This window comes from Pollicipes pollicipes, unplaced genomic scaffold, assembly GCF_011947565.3.
Source record: "Pollicipes pollicipes isolate AB1234 unplaced genomic scaffold, Ppol_2.1 Scaffold_7261;HRSCAF=8764_pilon_pilon_pilon, whole genome shotgun sequence".
Lineage (NCBI taxonomy): Eukaryota > Metazoa > Arthropoda > Thecostraca > Pollicipedomorpha > Pollicipedidae > Pollicipes > Pollicipes pollicipes.
This window is the reverse complement of record NW_023597054.1, coordinates 21833527-21854504: the sequence shown is the minus strand read 5'-3', so window position 1 is coordinate 21854504 and position 20978 is coordinate 21833527. Positions and strand designations below refer to the sequence as shown.

General features: G+C 55.2%; 1 protein-coding gene across 2 annotated transcripts; it reads right to left on the bottom strand.

Moving 5' to 3' along the window:
* Positions 1-2203: 2203 nt before the first annotated feature.
* Positions 2204-14252, bottom strand: LOC119111799 (delta-1-pyrroline-5-carboxylate synthase). 2 transcript variants are annotated; one of them, XM_037235623.1, is made up of 11 exons: positions 14127-14252; positions 10385-10564; positions 9576-9722; positions 9055-9165; positions 7741-7893; positions 7251-7274; positions 4891-5272; positions 4367-4728; positions 3876-4013; positions 3328-3523; positions 2204-3099 (listed from the first exon to the last, which is right to left on the bottom strand). In XM_037235623.1, exons 2-11 carry the CDS (start codon positions 10457-10459, stop codon positions 2471-2473), a joined length of 2217 nt encoding a protein of 738 aa, XP_037091518.1. In that variant the 5' UTR covers positions 10460-10564; positions 14127-14252; the 3' UTR covers positions 2204-2470. The 2 variants fall into 2 exon arrangements, with proteins under 2 accessions (XP_037091518.1, XP_037091517.1); XM_037235622.1 differs by lacking the exons at positions 7251-7274; positions 14127-14252 and having other exon boundaries at positions 10385-10560.
* Between the last annotated feature and the right edge of the window lie 6726 nt (positions 14253-20978).

Sequence of the window (20978 nt, the reverse complement as noted above, 5' to 3'; positions counted from 1 at the left end):
ACAAAATGATGGAATTTTATTTTACGGGCGCCTGTAGCACAGCATTGGACACCTTGAAGCAATAAGCACAAACGCGACGACACAGAAAGTGAATCTTTACGTGATGGCTTGTTTAGGGACGCGATTTTTTGTGGGCTTCTTCCATGCAACGCCACGGGATGCGCACTGAACTCCGTGCCGAAGATCGAATAGGAGAAAGAATACTGCCGCTGTAACCCCCTGCATCGTCCCTGACTGCTCTCGCCAACTCAAAGTTCTTCCCTCGTAAGTCAGTGGATCCCCAGAAAAATTGCACCAAATTCGCGCTTTATTCCGTTTCTTGCCAAGTCACGTCCGAATGCTATTTTTTAAGGGGTTTGGGTTGACTGCCTGCTCTACCCCCACCTTCGCCATGCGGCCACTTATCCAGTGCTTTACAGCACGAACATTACCATCCTGTTCCTCGGGAGCACCGTGCGGCGTGCGTGGTTTGTCACCTTGCGTTCGAAGGATTGCATTTTTAGGAGTTGCTAGCATGTGCACGTCCACTGACGTTAAGCCGCATGTTTAGCTTTGCGGCGACCTGATTGTCATGTCCCTCAATTGGGGTCCGCACCCGGCAGAGTGGTGGGTTTCTAACTCGATGCAAACAACGCTTGCAATGCAATCAGTAACCTAAAGGGATTTATGCGGAAACAAGCGTTATGTTAAGAAAGTGATAGTGTTCCTTCATTATCCAGGTTCGAAATTGTAATAACAGGGGGGCCTGCCGTGGGTCCGTATTGTTAATCGCTATGTTGTATTTTCCTGTTTGGTAGCGGCTCTGCCATATGGCCCCGCCGTCCAGAAGTGTCACCGTAGCACTCACTTATAGTACCTCAACTCGCCATGAGATGGCAGTGGCGATGCTGGCCGTGATCGCTTAGCCAAACGTCATTTGCGCTCGTGTATTGGCCCATCTTTGAGTCATGAATTGTATCACATTTTTCGTAAATTTCACAAGCCGATCATTTCTAACAGTCTTGTGTCGGCGGGTCACTTGGCCCGAACGAAAATGGTAAGATGAGACAGCATACCGCAAACCAATGAACAGGCCTAATTAACAAAGTGGCCCGTTGTTGCGCTAGACACGTCAGGGCGTCTAGCTCCACAAGACGTCAAGATACCGGTGACGTACCCTCACGAATTGGAAATCATGGATCCGCCCCCGGATCATGCAGTTATTCTGCTAAAAACGTCTCAATTACGCAATCTACATGTGGTGCGAGAGCTGCCCGACCATGGACGTAGGATACGGGTAGCATAATGGATAAGATGCGCGTCTGGGAAACCGGAGGTGTGGGGTTGGATTTCCCGCGCAACCTACCTTCCCTACCAGAGTGACAGGCAGGCGGCGCCATGTTGCAGCAGCAACCAAGCGCGTCGCGGCGACAGCGACGGCGACGACCGGCAACATGCGTTGGCCGTTGCAAGGCGCTGCCGTTTGACAACAGGTTGCCGCATTTGCGGCGCTGCCTTTTGACAACAGGTTGCCGCATTTGCGGCGCCTCCCGGCCAATCAATTAGCTCTGGGAGTGACGTCACAGGCAAACCAAGTAGCTAGGCCATAGGTTGATTAGGCTTAGTGATTGCAGTTGCCGTTGAACAGTGGTGCCTTGGCATAGACCGAGGGCACGCGGAGATCAGGATCTGACCCGCTCATAAAGCGCCAGTTGGCAAATATCCTAGCATTGCCATGAAACCATGACTTTTTTGTCATTAAGCAAAGCCTTCACCTCAGGTTATTTGGCAATTTGAATGATAATACGGCTTATACGTCGATGGCACATTGATCGTGGCATTTGGTCAGCACTGGCGATGGCACACACTAAGAGCGCCGCGAGTCGTTCGGTATGAGTCATGTATGGCGAGTCTGCAAGTGACTGGAATGCAAATAAGAAAAACTTATTTATTTTGCACTTTAAAAGCGGCACTTGGAAACCCAACCACAACCGCAGTAACTCCGCACGTGCACGATCCATTGAACTGCATGCACTGGTCCCCGAACAACCCAGTCATAAAACAGCTGCCATGATAGCTTTCACTGTGGCTCTCAAGAGCTGGCTTGGCTGGTGTGTCATGACCGCAGCACTGTCTGCCAAGAGACGTCAGGCTCGGTCGTCAGCTGGCGTTCCCTCCAAACTTGAGTCCGCCGCGCACGGTTGTGGACGGAAAAGAAGATGGCAGTCAGCAGCGCGTGGCGAGATGCGCCGGAGCTTTCTCGTTCCGTCAAACGCAGCATGCGTGAGCACTGTACGCTTCTCAGAATCAATATCAGTGTTCATGCTCCTCAGTATCAGTTCGTCCACCTAGGGACCCCGACACGGGAGCGAGTGCGGAGTCAGCCAGCGCTGTCACGACCTAGCCAGGGCCGGCTGGCGACACCTGAAGTCTCCACCGTCGTGGCGTCGGGGCTGTTCCTCCGCGGCACCACGGGCCCGCCGGTGTGACGTCACTCCAGCACAGACTCGATCTTGTCCGTGCCGCGGACGGCCGGCTCCTCGGGTCCCTCGTCCACGGGCAGCGCCTGGTGCACAAACGCGTTGCGCCCCGTCTTGAAGTCCTCGACCGTGTCGCCGGAGCCGTGCAGCACCCACTTGGTGGTGAGCAGGCCTTCGACGCCGACCGGACCGCGCGCGTGGATGCGGCCCGTGCTGATGCCCACCTCGGCGCCCAGGCCGAACCGGTAGCCGTCGGCGAAGCGCGTGCTGGCGTTGTGGAAGACGCAGGCGCTGTCGACGCCGTCCAGGAAGCGGGCTGCCTCGGCGGCGTTCTCGGTCACGATCGAGTCGGTGTGGCCCGAGCCGTGCTCGTGGACGTGCTCGATGGCGGCGGCCGTGTCGTCCACCAGCTCGATGCAGCACTCGAGGTCGCCGTACTCGGTGCGTAGGGACGAGGCCAGCGGCGGGCCGAAGGTCAGCAGAGAGTTCAGCCGCGGCCCCGAGCGCAGCTGCACGCCGTTCGACTTGAGCATGTGGCAGATGCCGTCGAAGATGTGCGGCACCTTCATGAGGTCCTCGTGGAGAAGCAGCGTCTCCATAGCGTTGCACGCGGCTGGGTAGTCGCATTTGCTGTCCTTGACTGCGAATCAAACATACCAAACAGCGTCAAGGCATTGCGAATAGGCCGGCAGCACCGGGCAATGCTATAACTATTTTTACAAACGGGCAAGCACGTCGTTGACAAGACGTGTCTGAATACACAAATGAAACTAGTGAGCAGACGGCAACATTTTTAGTGATTCATACTCAACGCTTCTAGAGGCTGCTGAACACTGAACAGACTCACGACCCGTAGTTAATCCCTTACCAATCTGTAGCGCTTTTTCCATATCGGCGTCCTTATCGATGTACACGTGGCACACGCCTTCGCTATGACCCAGCACGGGGATGTGGCGGCTCTGGGTCTGGATCTCGCGCACCAGCTCGCCGCTGCCACGCGGGATCACCAGGTCGATGCAGTCGTCCAGCTGCAGCAGGTCACTGATCTCCTCCCGACCACTGACCTGAGGAAGCGGTGTGATCGGGTCATGTACCTGGGTCCCGTACAGGCCTTGTCACCGCCTGGTGGGTAGGGGGATGGCGGCGGTAAAATATGCCGAGGAGAAAATACCATGTTACATCGTAATCAGAAAATGTCAGTAGCGGTGTGCTATCTATACTACTGCCTGAAGTGACGAGAACCGCTCAAACACTTTGTATTTGTCACTCCCGTGCGCAGTTTGCACGGCAGTCCGTAATTCGGTTTTTGGGGAAGGAAATGCCGGCAGCCAATATCGCACAACTCGCAGCAACCCAAGCAACTTGAATTGGATGGATCTTCCAAAGCGCATGCACAGTTCTGGGAATGGTTCTCACCAGTCCTACGGCGTTCTTGGCTCCGACAGTGGACAACGCCTCCTTAACCAGCTGCATGAGGTATTCGTTGCTGTGCTTGGCCTCGCGTCCACCCTTCAGGAGAAGCCCGTTACCCGTGCTGATGGCCAGAGACGCCACCTGCAAGGGAAATGTTGTGATGACTGCCCAACGCTGCCAGTTTCCGCTGTGCAAGAAATGCATCAGACCCTAGACGGCGTGCGCAACGAATGAGATGGCTCGGTGCTGAGTATTTATCAGATGCACATCAAGGTGCGGCCCGCCTAAACCAATTATGTACGTAACCGCGTACCAGAATTATAACAGTATTCAATACCACAAACGAGCCAGCGATTAGCCAAACGTTCATCAATCCACCACGGTACTCACATTCAACACGTTTACCAACCAACGAGAGCGCACTCTCATCGTCACCTTAGGACCTATCACTCCTTCCACCCCTCCACGTCACGGCCACACTGCCGCGCGCTCACCTGCGGCAGGCAGTCGGGGCGCGACTCGAAGATGACGAGCAGCACGCCGAGCGGCACAGTCACCTGGCGCAGCTCCATGCCAGGCGCCAGCTGCGTGCGGCGCAGCACGCGGCCCAGCTGGCGCCGGCCGTCGGCGGCGATCTGACGCAGCCCGCTGGCCAGCTCGGCCAGCTTCTCGGGCGTCAGCTTCAGCCGCGCCTGCAGCGCCTCGGACAGCCGCTCGGCCTTGGCCTGACGCAGGTCCTTGTCGTTGGCGGCCAGGATTTCTGGGCAGCGCGCCTCGAGCAGGCCGGCCAGAGCGGTGATGACGCCGGCTCGATCCTGCCAGCTCAGCGACTGCAGGGTGCGGCCGCCGCGCCGCGCTGCCGGCGGGGAGCAGGTCACGGACGGGCCAGACGGTTTCCAGTCTCGGTCCCACGGCTGGCTGGTCACAAGTCACATGAGCAATGCGCTATCGGCTCGTAACACGCCCATGAAGACGACTACACCCACCCCGCCCGCTCGGTATCGCAAGCGCCACTCACCGCCCTTGGCCAGCACCTCGACGGCGGCGCCACCCGGGTTCTGCTTGGCGATGAACGTGCCGACCCGCCGGCCGGCCACGATGTCCTTGATGGCCTTGTCCTGCAGGCCATTGCAGATGACGACGGAGACGCCGTGGTCGAGCGCCCAGGTGGCTGCCTTGGCCTTGGAGTCCATGCCGCCGGTGCCGACGCGGGACTTGCCGCCAAACTGCACCTCGTCGGCGCCGTCGCTGGGCACGTACGTGTCGATCAGGCGCGCGCCGTCCTGATCTGGCGGACGCGTGTACAGGCCGTCCACGTCCGTCATCAGGATGAGCAGGTCGGCGTGCATCTGAGCGGCTAGCCGCGCCGCCAGGCTGTCGTTGTCCTTGATGCTGATCACCTGGGGTGGAGAGGCCGGTGAGAGGATGTGGGAGGCGAGGGAAGGAAACACGAGAGCAGACACTTAAAAGCAAGACTTGTGTGCCCACGTGTCGACGTCACTAGCAAGGTAGGTTGAATGACAGTAAATGGAAAATGCGAATAATCTCAAGTTAAATGGTAAATGCAAATGTCGGGTTAAAATGGCGGTTGGCGTGATCAGATGTACTTCAGTGTTGAAATGTACAGAAATACGGTGGTCAAACCTAAACAGAGCGTGAAAAGAAACAGAAAGAGATACCTGGTGGATGGTGTCGGATGGCGTCGCGTGTACACAGCGAAAGACAGAATGTGAGGAGAGTAAGAGATACCTGGTGGATGATGTCAGATGGCGTCGCGTGTGCACAGAGAAAGACAGCATGTAAGAAGAGTCAAATACGCAAATACATGCGGCATGTCATGGTTATCCACACACGGGTTAGGAGATTAGGGCATTGCTGGAGTACGCGACGAATGCGGCCTCATGTGCGGCCTCCCGCTGTCGCCAGTCGCCACGGCTGCTGCTGAAATCGGTCATCCCGCTGGTGTCATCCGTCGTCGCGTGCATCGCTACAGAAGGCACCGACTTCCTCAAGCGTGGGCACTGTCCACCACCGCTCAGCACTGACCACCGCCAGTTTGCGGCGGAGAGAGCACGGGCACGGGTTGAGACGGAACGCAGAGACCATGCGCCATGCACGTAACTGGAAATGTCAGCGGCATAGTTTTGTTTTATTTAAGTTAACTTAGCTATAACTTTAAGTTTTATTAAAGGGGGTGTCACCTTAGGGGTATATCTTGCAACAAAAATGAATTGGAGAAACCTCGGAACCATTACGTCTTATCAAAGCGCTGGTGCATATACTAGCGTGAATGACGTCAGTGCCACGACAGTTTGTGGTTGACAACGGGCGACAAGGGCCAGTTACCGAGAAGCGCATTGGTTTAGGGTTGAACCAGTGGGCCGCTATAGACCATGTGATGCTCCATTTTCCCAAGCTGTAGGGCGCTTCGTAAACCGCCGCTATGGTAAATGCCGTAAGAGAAAAATCCAAAGCCATAGTATAATGTTTCATTGAATTTGCGGTATAATAGCCTCACGTTTGCTGATGTTTCATCGTTTCTTACACAGATTTTGACAACTTGGTATGCTGCAAACATTAAAGAACAAACGTGCTGGAAAAGCGTGGTAAATGAAATGCATTACTTTCATGGTGGTGAGCAGGGAGTCCAATGAGATGTCTCCAGCAGTAGCGGCTACTTCAAAATAAATTATAAACTATTCAGAGGGATCTCTATAAAACTGGTATTAATGATCAAATCGGAGGCGTCTAATCCATCAATAGATGAAGATTAAAATAAAGGTGGCATGCTCCCCTTAACGCAATGCCGTTCAGCTAAGTGACTACGAAATCTAAAACATGAAATGTCTGGTGAACGCGAATCTGAAGTTATCATTTCAGCTACCCTCCCTTCTTACACAGAACTTCGTGACAACTGCGCAAAGTAGCCTATGGATATAAGTAGATGTTTGCCTCATCTGCATTGTCTGTACGTGTTTGTCAAACAAAATACACGCAAACAAGTTTTGAATTTATCAGGAGACACACATGCGTCGTCGCTGCTATGGTTATTGAGCGCCAGCGACTGTAGTAGTTACATTTGCGGCCAGGGGCCATGGTGGAATTAAAACAACCCGCCACCTCTCGTGTGAGCCGAGGGAACTAGCCACTAGGACAGTATCCCCCTACGCATGCAAGTACCTGCAGGCATAAGATCATGCATGTTGATTCTTCCCAAAGCGTGGCCAGGTGGCGCAACTACGGGCAGCATGCTGACGTGAGGGGCGGAAAGCTGGCCACCGCTGCCCGATCTCTACACGCGGCCAGCCACCTGATCTACGGGTCTACGACAGGGTTAAGGCATGGGTGCTCGTCGCTGTTGTCGCTGGCTGCACTCACTGGGCCTTTTGCTGGCTGCAGACGCTGAAAAGAGAGCGCGGTTACCAGCGGCGGCTCGCCCAGGTGCTGGACTGCGGCACGGGGGCGACTTACAGCGCCGTTCGCAGCAGCAGACTGGAGATTGACGTACCACCCCTTTCGCCAACACTCGACCAAACAAACTGCTAGCTGTAGGGGGAAGTGCAGAGAGGCCAGCGACGTTAATTGCATTCCTTGGTTAGACCGATGCTTACATGATCGTGCCTAATTTCTTGAGAAGCGGCGGGCAACGTTGTTGAAACGCGACCGCGTTGCAAAATGAAAAAAAAATCCACTAATGCTCCTCATAAGCCAAACCAACATCTAACACGCCACTGAAAAACAGCGCATGCTCCCAGTGCAGGTGCAAAAACATAACGGACCGCACAGTGTATGAGACATGCAAGCAGGCGTGGTCCAGTGAGCTCTGCTAAGTGAGCGAGGGGAGTGGCTTCGCGGAATGCAGACTCACCCCAGCTAGGTCGTCGTCAATCTGTGCCGGCGGCGCCACGGCGTCGTTGGTGTTCACGATTGGAACGATGTTGAGAGATATCAGCTCCGACATAGTCTCGTACAGGTTCTGCTTGATCTCGTCCGAGTAGAAGTCTGGCCGTGTGATCAGGATCTGAGGTGCGATAAGACGGTTTGTTGAAAATGCTAGCAGGGTCACGTCCAAGCAACCAGCCAATTTTCGTAACTTATTCTTCACCTTCAAATGTATCTGGCCGTGTCACTAGCAACGCCACGCGCTGGCGTTGCAGGCGAGAGCGAGTGCCATAGATTCACAGTCATCGCCGCCTTGCGATTTGCTGGGAAACCAGTCGGGCTACCACCGGAGTCCGCTGCATTCCCCGAATTCATTTTAGTTCATGGGACCTCCCGAGGCTGCTCGGTGGCCGGAGGGCGTAATCAGGTTGCGAGCCACGGCGCGGTCCGTGGCCCACTCCCGTCGTGTTACGTCACCGGCCGTCGGCAGTTATCGCGTTACAACATCGGCGGGACGTGACGACGGCGGCGGGCTGAAGAGAGAGGAGCGGAGGGTTGTGCGATCTTACCGGTCGCCAGACGGCCCGCGGACCACGAGAGCGTGTCGCGTCCGATGGACACCATCGGCCACTGCGTGGTACGGGAGAGAGTGCCCCTAGTACAAATGCCCCTCCGTTTTGGACATAAACCAAACGATATAAGCCACGCGCAGTTCAACGCAGTGAGTTTTGATTTTCTATATCACGTGCAGACAATTGTGTTATTATGGTAACAACTGTTAGGGCAAGAGACAGAGACAGAGACAGACAGAGACAGACAGAGAGGCAGAGACAGAGAGACAGACAGAAAGACAGAAAGACAGAGAGACAGAGAGACAGAGAGAGACAGAGGGGCAGACAGAGAGACAGAGAGACAGAGAGGCAGAGGGGCAGAGGGCCAGAGGGGCAGAGGGACAGAGGGACAGAGGGAAAGAGGGACAAGGGGCCAGAGGGACAGAGGGTCAAGGGGCCAGAGGGACAGAGGGACAGAGATAGAGTGAGAGCGAGCGTTTGAGAGCTTGAGAGTGAAAGAGAGAGAGAGAGAGGGGGGGGGAGAGGCGGGGGAGGGGCATTGGCACATGTGTTAACGCCTAGCCACCCACAGTTCGCTCTATGTTCAGCTCTTCGTGACACAAACCGCCAACGGCCACAGACATGTGGGGCCGTTGCTTTCCCGCCTCGGTGAGCGCGCTCCACCGGGGCTCGATTAAAGCAGCCAATGCGACTTGCCGAGGGCACATGTGTAGCGTCGCGTGTCCTACCTGAGCTATCCGCACGCCGTACTGGGCGAACATGGCGTCATAGAGCGACATGAGGCCCGATTGGCCGACAGCGGCAGCCGCCCGCGGCTCCAGCGTGTAGATGCCGCTCCTCTGAAACAGTCGGCACAGGCGCCCTCTAGAGACACGCGCTCTCGTGACGACAAGATTGCTGCATGTGCTAAAAGTGCCAGCACTATTGACGTTGCTGCACATGTTGCCGGGAGGTGACAAGGTTAGATGTGAATCCCCCTCTACAATGGACAAAGAGCCCATATGTGTGGCACACGCACACACACACACAGCTGGGGCACTTGTTCTAGAATCGTTCCGGGAGCAAGAGGTTGTCAGATCTTTTCGATTATCTTATAGTTATCCCGGGTAAGAATGACACGCGGCATTATCTGATATGATGTCGACTTTTTTCAATGCGCACAAGAGCTTTGTAAAACAGATACAAGTTCCAACGCCATCCGTCGGAGTAGCGGGAGGTTGAAGTATGCCGGCGCTCCATCCGGCCGTACCCTGGCCTTGATGCCGTTGTTTCCCGAGATGGTCTCTCTCATGCTGAGCGACATGATAAGCTCTTCGGTCAGCTTCTGCTTCCCGAACGCCACGGATCCTGACGTGACCATCAGGCACTCGCGGCCCTCGTTCTGCAGCTCTGCCACCTGCGCGCAGGGGTCACACCGGGGTCACGCCGGAGCGGCACGCCCGAGCCGGCCCCAGCCCAGCACGGCCACACCACCTAACCAACATAATCGGTTGCAGGCCCCCGCAGCAACAGAAACACAGCGGTTGCGCCCCGCAGACGAACTGCAGAGATGGCGCTTGATCCGTCAAGTACGCTCCGGCGATACGCAACCTGTGAAGCGACGAGTGGTGCGGACTGCGGAGGCAGCACGAGACTTTCAGGTGCGGCGGTTCGATTGGCTGTAGAGTGCGTCACCACCAACGGCCGGACAAATCATCGACGGCGTTCGGTTGGCCAGCGTGCAAGAAAGCCCAGCGGGTGCAGAGGCGGGCTACAAGCCCTCCGAATCACCGACAGGGCCAAGCGGAGCGCGGGGCGGGGAGACCGGCAGGCTACCACTCCTCAGTGATGAAGACGAGCATGCTGATCATGTTTTCCTACCCTCTTCCATGGCAGGGGTGAACACGGCAAGTACGCAGTTCCTATGGCGCCGCTCTCACCGACGCGTTCACTGACCACATCCGTCTCAAGCTACGCCATAATACGCAGCGTGCACACGTAAACCTCGCTAGATTTTTGCCGGCGTGGTAACTTATTTTCCTGGAACGGACACGACCGGACGAAGTCTACTAATCTTACCTGCTCCACGATGGATGCGAGTCGTCCTAGCGCCAGGCCGCACTCGTCTTCACGCGTGATGACCGCAGAGCCCATCTTGACGACGATTCTGCGGGAGTTCTTCAGCTGGCTGCGCTCCTTGAACGGGGCCAGGCTGCTCTCCGATGTGATCAGTGTCCGGCCTGATGTCACGTGACCGCCCTGCGAACGGGCTGCCATTAGCAACAGGCAGACGCGCGTCACATGACAGCCTAGCAGGTCGGCCTGTCCGAAGGCCTCGGACCGCACAATGCCAGCCCAGCAGGTCTGCCTGTCTGAAGACCCCGGAGTGTACAAGACCAGTCCAGCAGGTCTGCTTGTCTGAAGACCCGGAGTGTACAATATCAGCCCAGCAGGTCTACCTGTCGGAAGGCCTCGGACCGCACAATGCCAGCCCAGCAGGGCAGCCTGTCCGAAGGCCTCGGACCGCACAACACCAGCCCAGCAGGGCAGCCTGTCCGAAGGCCTCGGACCGCACAATGCCAGCCCAGCAGGGCAGCCTGTCCGAAGGCCTCGGACCGCACAACACCAGCCCAGCAGGGCAGCCTGTCCGAAGGCCTCGGAGCGCACAATGCCAGCCCAGCAGGTCTGCCTGCCTGAAGACCCCGGAGTGCACAAGACCAGTCCAGCAGGTCCGCCTGTCTGAAGACCCCGGAGTGTACAATACCAGCCCAGCAGGTCTGCCTGTCAGAAGACCTCGGAGTGTACAATACAAGTCCAGCAGGTCTGCCTGTCTGAAGACCCCAGAGTGTACAATACCCGCTCAGGCAATCCGCGTAGATCTCCAAGATAACGGACATAATGCAGGCGTATACGCAAAAGAAAAGGGAGACAGGTCAATGCAGGGACGTCCATGAAATACACTGCGCAGTTTTATGCATTTTTCAACCGCCCTTCGCCCATGGTTACGCATTGGTTGCGTTGGGTGAAAACCCTCCCCTGGGTATTTCGTGTTAACCGCAACATCCCAAAAGGAAACGTTTGTTTGAACCCTGATTGTGGAAAAGGAACGAACCGACGAGTGTGTTGCTCATCATGAGAAGAACCCAGCGGTGTCCGGCTTTGATGTCTTAGAATGATTTAACAGGATCGCGTCATTATTTGCAACCGCACCAGAGCGTGGCATTGATCTGCGACCGTCCCTGGTAATACTTCGATTATGTTCTAACGGTCCCTCTTTCCCATCCACGCGTAACGCAACATGCGGACAGCCCCTGTTGTATGTTGCTGTGTCTTGCGCTGCAGACCTACGCACCGCCATATCGTTCGTCATGATAAGCAGAGCGTCTTAATTGCCGCTGTTCGTCATGATCAACAGAGAGTCGTAATTGCAGCCATGTACGTTGATGTCACCTTAATAGCTATCACAGAAGTGGCAGACATCCTCAAGACGCGGCATGATCTCTAACCCTTTCGTTCGACAAGTATTCGTGGAAAACATTATGGCTTCAACTGCTCAAATGTGACCATTCCAAAAACCGTGCTAAGGTTGCAACTGTCTGGGGTCACCTCTCAACCTACATGCATTATTGACACACTTCAATCGCACTAATGTGAGCTTTTTTTCTCGCGCCCCATAGATAGCTGCAGGCAGCGATGCTCCACGCGGTCGCGTTTTTGTTGAGTTCTTAACCGCAATTACTTTCGAAACGTCTGCGAGGTAACGCCATGGTAGTGTCCCACGCACAGCCTACGTAAGCGTGTCCAGTGTCCCACACACAGCCCACGTAAGCGTGCCCAGTGTCTCACAAAAAGCCTACCTAAGCGTGCCCAGTGTCCCATTCACAGCGCATGCAAGTGTGTCCAGCGTCCTAAACACAGCCTACGCAAGCGTGCCCAAATACGGGTTGAAGGCATAGCATGCCGTGTGTTGTCCGACAGGAAATCGCCTTTCCACCGCGGGATTCCGCGACTCATCGCGTTATCTTGCGTCACAAGCGGCCAGTTACCAGGGGCCCGGTCGTCCATACCGCAGGTCCCAACGCCGGCCGTCACACGGAGCCAAGGTGATGGGGCTCACCACTCCCGGACTAACGGTGCGGCAGGGGGGGGGGGGGGGGGGGGAGGGTGGCAGGGCATGGGGAGGGTGAGGCGGGTAGAGGCCGCCGCACGGACCCGATCCGACCCGCGCCTGTCGGCACGCTCCGATGACGTCACATCGGCACCTCAGCATGCCCGACGACCTCCCACGCCGAGCGGCACATGGCGCCCTGATTCTGAGACGGCCTTGAGCAAAGGCAGACTTTCACAGCAAGGCTGACGAAGATTCTGGGGCTCCTAGTACGCATTAGATGCTAGAAAAGGTGTAACAGTCACGCAGTCGGTGGAGGAGTGTGTTGCCAATCTTCACTGCGCGAGGATATTAAACTATATGCATTCGGGTTTTCACGTACATTTGAGCTATAGCTTAACCCATATACAGTGCAGTGGCTAGTGTAGTCGGAAATGTCAAGAGATGATTTCATGATAGGGCATGTAACATTACTGTACGCATTACTACGAGGCATCAAGCTTTTACTACAATAATTTAAATTGACGCAGGTATTCCCGCTGCCTTCATGACCGATTTGGGCTGTGTGCCACACTGCCTTCATCAATCACGCGGCTTAGCCAATGGATGCGGCCAAGGTGTCGACGTGTTTTGAAGGAACTTTGACGTCCGTTCCCAGGTACAGGGCAGTAATCTGGGGATCAGGATCTTGACGTGGTGGACTCCCCAGCCCCCCCCCCCCCCCCCCAACCGTTCCGTCCCGCCCGCCGCCACGTCCGGCACCACGCCACGTGGCACCGGATCCGCCAGCTCAACTGTCATGCGGCACCGGCGGCCGTTTTTGGCAGCCTTTTCCACGCACGCAGCCCGGCGCGCCAGGAATACCACCGCGTCGGCCCGGCCGACGGCGACTGTACCCGCCAGACCAGGCCAGGTCAGCGGTATCTAGGTCATCACTGTGCACGGCACCCCCGTGCGCGCCAGGCCGGTCGATACGGTAGCGGCGAAAGTGACGCTGCACGCCGGGTCGAGGTGGGTAGGTGGTACAGCAGGTGCCGTCCGAGCGCGGTCGGCAACAGACAAGGCCGGAGGCGGGACCCGCCGGCCCGGTCACGTAACAGGTGTGTACCAGTGTGAGCCGGCCGGCCTGTGCGACCGCTGGCACCGCGGCTCAAGGCGCGCACAGCTGGCGGCGGCCGAGTGACGGCCGCGCGATGTGACGGCGCCGAACTTTGGGCAGGCGGTGAGCGGCGTGGGCCCGACGCGCCGCCCAGCTCCGGTGGCCCGCAAAACGGCCTGACGTTGGACAGGCAGGTAAAGGGCAGCAGAACAAATGCTCATGCATAGTCCACTGGTTCAGATGCAAGGGTTCAATAGGCATAAATTATGCCTGATAACGTAAAAAAGCATCGTCCGATCACGGGATCACCTTCCGGATGCACATGATACCAAGGTGGTGCCCAACGGTCGGAACGGGACCATTTGAAGCCGTTTGCAAGCGGAGGCAGCTGCAGATACTTTGCTTTCTACCGTCTCATTACGCAGCCTGTGGGTTGAAATAAAAACGCATTTGTCAAAGGCCATTATGCACACAACTTGTACTACGCCAGCGCGGAGTACTGTGTGCTAAGATCTAGACAGTTTATTTAGGCCAATCAATAAGATCATGAAAAACCACACCGGACAGGCGGCTCCCTGCATGCGACACCCATCCCACCCTACCGGTGGGCTTACCTTTTTCCAGGAGGCGGTGGAGAAGAGGCGGACGCCGCATCCGATGCGCGGGGCCGCCGCTCGGCCGGCGGAGGGGGAAGCGGCCGCCAGCAGGGCACCGGCCGGGCGCCGGGGGCCGGCGGAGGGGGAGGCGGCCGCCAGCAGGGCACCAGCCGGGCGCCGGGGGCCGGCGCGGCCCGTCCGCACGCGATGGGTCAGCGCCAGCAGCGGGCTGGTGCCGGCGGCGCGGCCCAGCAGGCCGGCCGACGGGCTGCGCAGACGAGCGGGCGCGGACATGACGGTCACGGCCGTGGCTCACCGCCGAGTGAGCGTCGGCGCCTCAGCTGGTGGTGCCGGCTGTGCGCGCGCAGCCCCGGTGCCGGCTGACCGTAAAGCCGTCGGGGGTCGCGTCAGACGGGCGGGCCTGGCAGCAGCAGGCTCGATGGCGGCCTCAGAGCGGGTGCAGCCACCGACGGCCAGCGTCGGAGCCGAGCGGGGTGGAGAGCTCGGCCTAAACGTGCTACGGCGGGTGCTGGGCCGGAGTCGAAGAGGGCTGGGCCGGACCTGACGGAGGATGGGCTGGACACAACGGAGGCTGGGCCGGACTAGATGGGCTGGGCCAACCTAGACGGGGGATGGGTCAGACTCGATCGGGGATGGGTCAGACTCGATGGGGATGGATCAAACTCGACGGGGGATGGGCCTGGGTCGGACTCGACCGGGATTGGGACAGACTCGACGGAGGCTGGGCCGGACTCGACGGAGGGAGGGCCGGACTCGACGGATGCTGAGCCGGGCTCGACGTGGACCTGTGAGCGTTCGCTGCTGCCTTGGCTCGAAGACGTTCCACAGCGGAGCTATTTCGGTCCGTAGCCCTTCTCCAGCGGAGCCGTCTGGATTCTCAAGTATCCCGGGCAGACTGCTTCTGGCTGCAGACGTGCGCTGCAGACGCTGGTTTCGGCTGGCAAAGGGGTCTGGCTCCCTGCTATCCGAGGTCGAAGTTGTCCTGGCGCCGTCCCAGCGAGGAATGGCTCGGGGTCGCACTGGAGCCGCCGACGCAGAGGATTCCAGGCATGGACAAGACGGGACGCGGGCGGTAATCAGCTGCTCGTGCTGGTAACGCTCGAGTCGTTCTGGCCTCGGCCCGGCCCGCCTCGCTCAGGTAGCTCACCTGAACCCGCCCCGGGCTAGCGCATCTCACCGGTGATTTTCCATCACCCTCCGCGCCTGTCTGCGTACCTTTCCATTACTTCTTATCGGCTTGCCATCATCAGTGGTTCTCAACTTACAGCGTGGTGACGTGACGATGTCAGACTTGGCGGCCTTCAATGCAAAACCAACATCACGTCTAGCTGAAATAGTAGATATACGGATACACCAGAAGTCACCGCCCGTTCCAGGAAAACTGTGGTGAGCGGTGGCTTTCCTTTATGTCACTAAGCTTACGCACCGCGGAGTACAACGCAAAATGTTGCACCGAAGACCCGGTACCACAGGCGCGCGAGTTTTCTGACGGGGCGTGTGACAGCACCACGTGCTTCTAGTCTGCTTGTTTTGAGTATCTACCTCTGTTTTGTGATTCACACCAGTTGGAGATGGAGTCACATTAATCATGCTAGACTTTAGTTCGACTTAAATTCGCAAGCACATCAGTCATAGTCACAGTGGCGACAGGGAGGCAGCTACTGTGATTTGCGGTGCGAGGGGTGCTATTTTTTACAAGCAAGCAACAGACCCATAGACAATATCTACCCACTGCGAACGGACTAGCGGACCCCACAAGCACGAGTAGATGCCGTACGTAGCCTATCAATGAGCCATCGATGTTAGTTTACCCTGCTTTCTCAGGCGGGTGTTTCGCTGCGTGCCATGCATATTCTGTTATCCGCCAGTCTTGTTACTAAATTGAGGCTGTTATACTCTTCGTGTCGCAGCCCGTGGTGGCATCGATGAGACTTACAACCAAGTAGTAGTTCTGATCACCAGATCTTGGATTTATGTTCAGTAGTGTCTTGAAAAACTGCGCTCGAACCTGACAGGGGTTAAAGTCCCGAGGCCCCCTTTGGCTGCGCCATTGACTTCGATGGATATAAAAAGTTGACAAGTGACGGTACGCACAGCATGTCCCCCCCTCCCCCCCAGCCCCATATTCGTCATCGATAGAACCTAGCATGCGCCCAGTTGGGCGTGTGGTTCGCTTTTCCCGCGAACGCCGTTGCAAAATGTGAGTGGGATCTGGCTGGACTCTGGCCGGTTGCCCAGTCGTATCCAAATTCTGGCGCAGCATTTGCTAGCAGTTGCACCGCAGCTGCTTTCGCGTAGGCGGTGGTGTGAGTATTGTGTTTGTCGTCTTGCGCGGTTTTTTATTGCATGATAGTGATCCAGGTGAGTCAGGTGCCAAGCCAGGGGAGTTCAGAAATCGTATTTGAACCGTGCATCCAAAAACATTGAGCTTGCGTTGAACGTGCCAATAATGGGTTACTAACTATAAGTTACCAAATTGCCGGCATCGTCCGATGGTAATCGATAGTTATAAAGCCAGTTGGCCTATCGATCGCAGTTTTTCGAAGTTTCGTTCAGGCAACCAAGCAGCCTCATTTGAGCTACGTGATTGGTGTGTAATGTCAAACACGGTGCCAGCCCAACGTGAATCAAGCCTAGTGTTAAACTGTTTAACTACGGACAACGGTACTCTTGCCGGTAGAAGAACGTTCCAACCTTTTATGACCAGGTAACTGAGTGAGTTCCGAAGGACGAAGGCCTTGGTTTGAGGGTTTCACAGTTTCCGTTGGTGTCCTTTTGTCCACTTGTCACTCTCGAGCAGTGCTTTCAGGAACTTATCCACCAGCGGAGTCATGCCTTCATGGAACATCCGGGGCACTGTGACGGAGTCTCTTCCGCGACGTCGGTGGAGCAGCAAGGGCAGTTTGAAGCGTCGAAGTCTCTCGGATCATGGCCGGCGCATTCATGGACGTATTTCCGTTATTTGCGAAGACATTGGGAATGCATTTCACCTCCCCGGTCGATGTAAGGTAGAGCTGCTAAACCGTAGATTACTCAACACACATTGCCGTTGAACTGGGCTAGCTTGACCCCACCTGTTTATTGCGTAGGACCAGGTGAAAGTTAAATTGGCACTCGGTTTCAGTGTCAGTTCAAAAGGGCAATCGTGCACCGAGCGCAAACGTCCGCAGCCATTTTGCCACAGTCATTGCGTGTTCGTGGGGAGCGTTTTGAGTGCTCTGCGCTGCGTTTTGCTTTTGCCTCTGTATGGACATAATTCACAACAACCACCGCTTGTAAGAATTTTATAAATGACTTTGACTATGAATATGAGTAGATATTTCTTATCGGTTTAAACTTGGTGGGTTCTTGATTTGTCACTTTTCAATGGCCATGTAGAAAACCGCCTGCTTGGCCTATTTTGGTTATTGGCATATTTGGTCATGCGCCTATTTTGTACTTGGACACCAGATTACAAGACCAAACAGGTCCAGTAGACTCTTCCAAACGATGATGTTGTTAGCAAATGCAACACCAAACGCCATGAAGGCTGTTTGAAAACAACATCGCAAAATGTGATTTTCGGAATAGGAAGGCAGCATACAAGGTTTACTTTGTAAAAATGTGGTGGAAATAACTGGTCAACTTCATGTGATACAATTTGTCCCGGGATAAAAAGGGATTGATTTCCCAGGTTGGGAAAACATTATGTACCTTTTCCAGCACTGTTTAACCTTTTCAGATAAAATAACGCATCATTAGAGTTCATATTGTTTTATAATCATGTTAATGCTAGAGTTCGTGCGAAGAGAAGCAGCGCAAGAACAGAGGCTTAAACGCGTAACTTCTCATATAAAACAACCTGTACTTCGGCCAGGTGAGGCTAGGTCCTAAAACTTGAAGTGTAAAGCAATTTCGCCCCTGCCCAGTACTACAAATGTTTAAACAAGACATTGGCAATGCACTGCATGAGTTACTAGCTCTTTGAAATATTGGAAAAACAGGCTGAGGCTGAGTCCCAACTGGGCCTGGCAACGTCAGAGGCCGGCTGGCGCCGTTTCAGACGCCTGGTCGCGCCCTTGTCGGAGCCATCCTGACCCCGCTCTGCTCCGCAGGTTTCTTGCTGGGCCCATCCCTGGCACGGACTCGTGCCCAGCTGATATACAGCGTTTCTACCAAATAGGAACGGACAGGGTCCCTGTTTGTGCCCAGCGCCTGCTCAACCCACGCCAGTCTCATGGTATCTGCCCAGCGTGTGACTTGCTGGCGCCCAGCGCCCGGCATCTCCCAGCGTGCGGCGAGACGGCCTGACTGTGGGCAGGCCGCGGTCGATCAGAACAATGCTGTTATGCCCATCTGGAGCTGTGCTGGGTTTCCTGTCATTACCCAGCCAGTCTGCCCGCCTGGGGCCCGGCCGGGTTCATTATAAAATGTAAGCTGGGTACCTGTTATGGCCACAGTTTTTTTTTTGACGTCCATCTTGCTTAGTTTGAGAGCCACTGAGGAACTTGACAGGCTCGAGTCACGAAGAAGGTGCGTGCTCGACGCGCCCACCCAACCAGCAAAACAGTGGCCACTGTCGTCAAAGCAGCGCGAGGAGGAGGGTGGGTCGCATCGACTGGACGCGTGCAATGGGGCGTCCCCGGCCCTGATATGACAGCTGAAACGACTTTTCTACCAGGAACATCAGGTGGAGAATAACCCGCGCCCGCCCGCTGAAGAATCGGCACCGTGTGACATCTTAACCCACTCAACGAAATTTTAGTTCTGAACGGAGTTTATTGCCTGCAGAGTCGTGTCGGGCCTGCAATGTGGAGGTTTTAGGCGGTAGCGATGGTAGGAGCTACCACGTTAGAATGGATGGTTGCAGCCATAGGTGAAGCACGGCAGAATCACAAACACCAAGGTGAGAATCATGGCGAATTAAGGTGATTTTACTGCAATTTACGTGATATTCTTAAGCAAACTGCATTTTAAAGGAATATTCGGCCACGGACTTTGCTCGCGGAATCGAAAAGTTTGAATATCAAAAGGACATCAGATATTAGCTAGCCTTGACAGCGTTTTTCCCAGCACGTGATGGAATGGCAGATTTTCCACGCTTCGACCAAACGGTACAAAATACCACACACTGTCACGACCCATTTATCTGTTATTCCATGCACGACCCCGCTCAAAGATCAACTTTACCCAGATGGTTAGGTCTCCTCCGTCAAACGGCGTTGGTTTTATGTCGCTGCGACGCTGGACCTTCGGAATCTAGGCCCGCTTTCGACCAGTGCGGTGCGGTACAAGACAGGTTATGCGGTGCGGTACAAAATATGATGTAGTGCAGTACATTACAGGCAAAGATGAGCAGTAATGAGATGCAAAGCGCTTATGAAAAAAATGAGCACCGGGACTGATAGAGACGATGAAATGTGAAAATCCCTGCCTTGTTTAAACAGAACTCGCAGTTGCTTTGCGGTCTCGCTAATGACACAACACCCAATCGAAAATCAACTCCACAACCAACGATGCTGTTAAATGCATTTCAACGTGAAACACATATAACCAGCATCGCCATGAGTATTCACGGTCATAGGAAAACGTCATTTTTTCCCTGGTTCCAATGGTGTTGGGAAATACCTCTCACTGGTCCATGCTGACCGTCAATGCCCCCACGTTGGACTTGCAGACAACGTGAGCCGGCGGGGGGCGGAGGAGGGGGTGCGAAGAGACTGGCAGAGGGGAAAATTGGTAGCGTGTTGCACGATATCCGCACCTGGATGACCACCTTGTCAGAGGGACGTGTTTTCTTCAAAGCCGTCCGTTTCACCTCACTCCGTTTTGCATGAAGCCAACCCCAGTTGAAACTGCAATTGCCTGACGAGCGCCACCAAAACGATCTTAACGGCTTGTGTTCTCAAGGTGCATATGTACCTTTTTTGCATGCATAGAAGTTCAAGAAAAGACTTTGATGCCACTTTACCCGTACTTTTCCAAAAGTTGAAGGTCAATAGGTAGACGAAGTTGGGTTCCAGGAGCACCAAAATGACACCTTCCATCATGGAAGTGTTTTCAAAATCTTCCGGATTGTGATCGTAACCATCCACGACACTAAATGATAAGAAGTCCGGCGGTAATGCACGCTGAAAAGCTGCGAGGATCGCAAACATCCCATCTGCCTCACTGAAAAGTAACACGCTCTAGTTAAAAACCCATGCCGATCGAATTATATGAGGGAGTACCATTGCGGCGCTTATATTCGCTCTACCAGCGATGATGGCGTGCGTTTGGTGAACTGTGAATGACTGAGCTTCTGTAAACAGTGCAACTAAAATGCAAAACCATCCGAGAACCATGTGGCCGCGTTAGTGCGCAGGAGTCGGATGGCAGCAACTGCAGTCCGTCTTGCATACAAGCATGATCCTGTCGTATGGTCTTACTGCACAAACGCAGCCTTTTTGACGGTACACCAATATCTAGCAGTAGATGACGGCCCAGGCAGGTATATGCTGCTACCTCCGGAGAGTTTGTAGCCTACGATAAGACCGAATAATTTCAGGATTAGCTATGCGTGCCTACAGCCACATGCTGTCATATCTGTGCGGCCACATGCTCTCATAGATCAGGAAATCACTGCAGGATCTCAAACATCTACGGATGCTGTCCAAGACGCTCAAAACCAAACAAAAGAAAAAGAAAGCCAAAAACTTGACGGCCGCAGCTCCCACTGGACTACCTAGCGGCAAAATGGGTCCAACACCGCCTCCGCAGGGCGTCACCGAGGTTGTTTTTAGTGTGCCGTCTCATGGCGGCAGTCACCTCGTGGCAAATGGTGTCGCTCTCATAAACCTACATGGTGTATAGGTGTACCTGACACCTTTA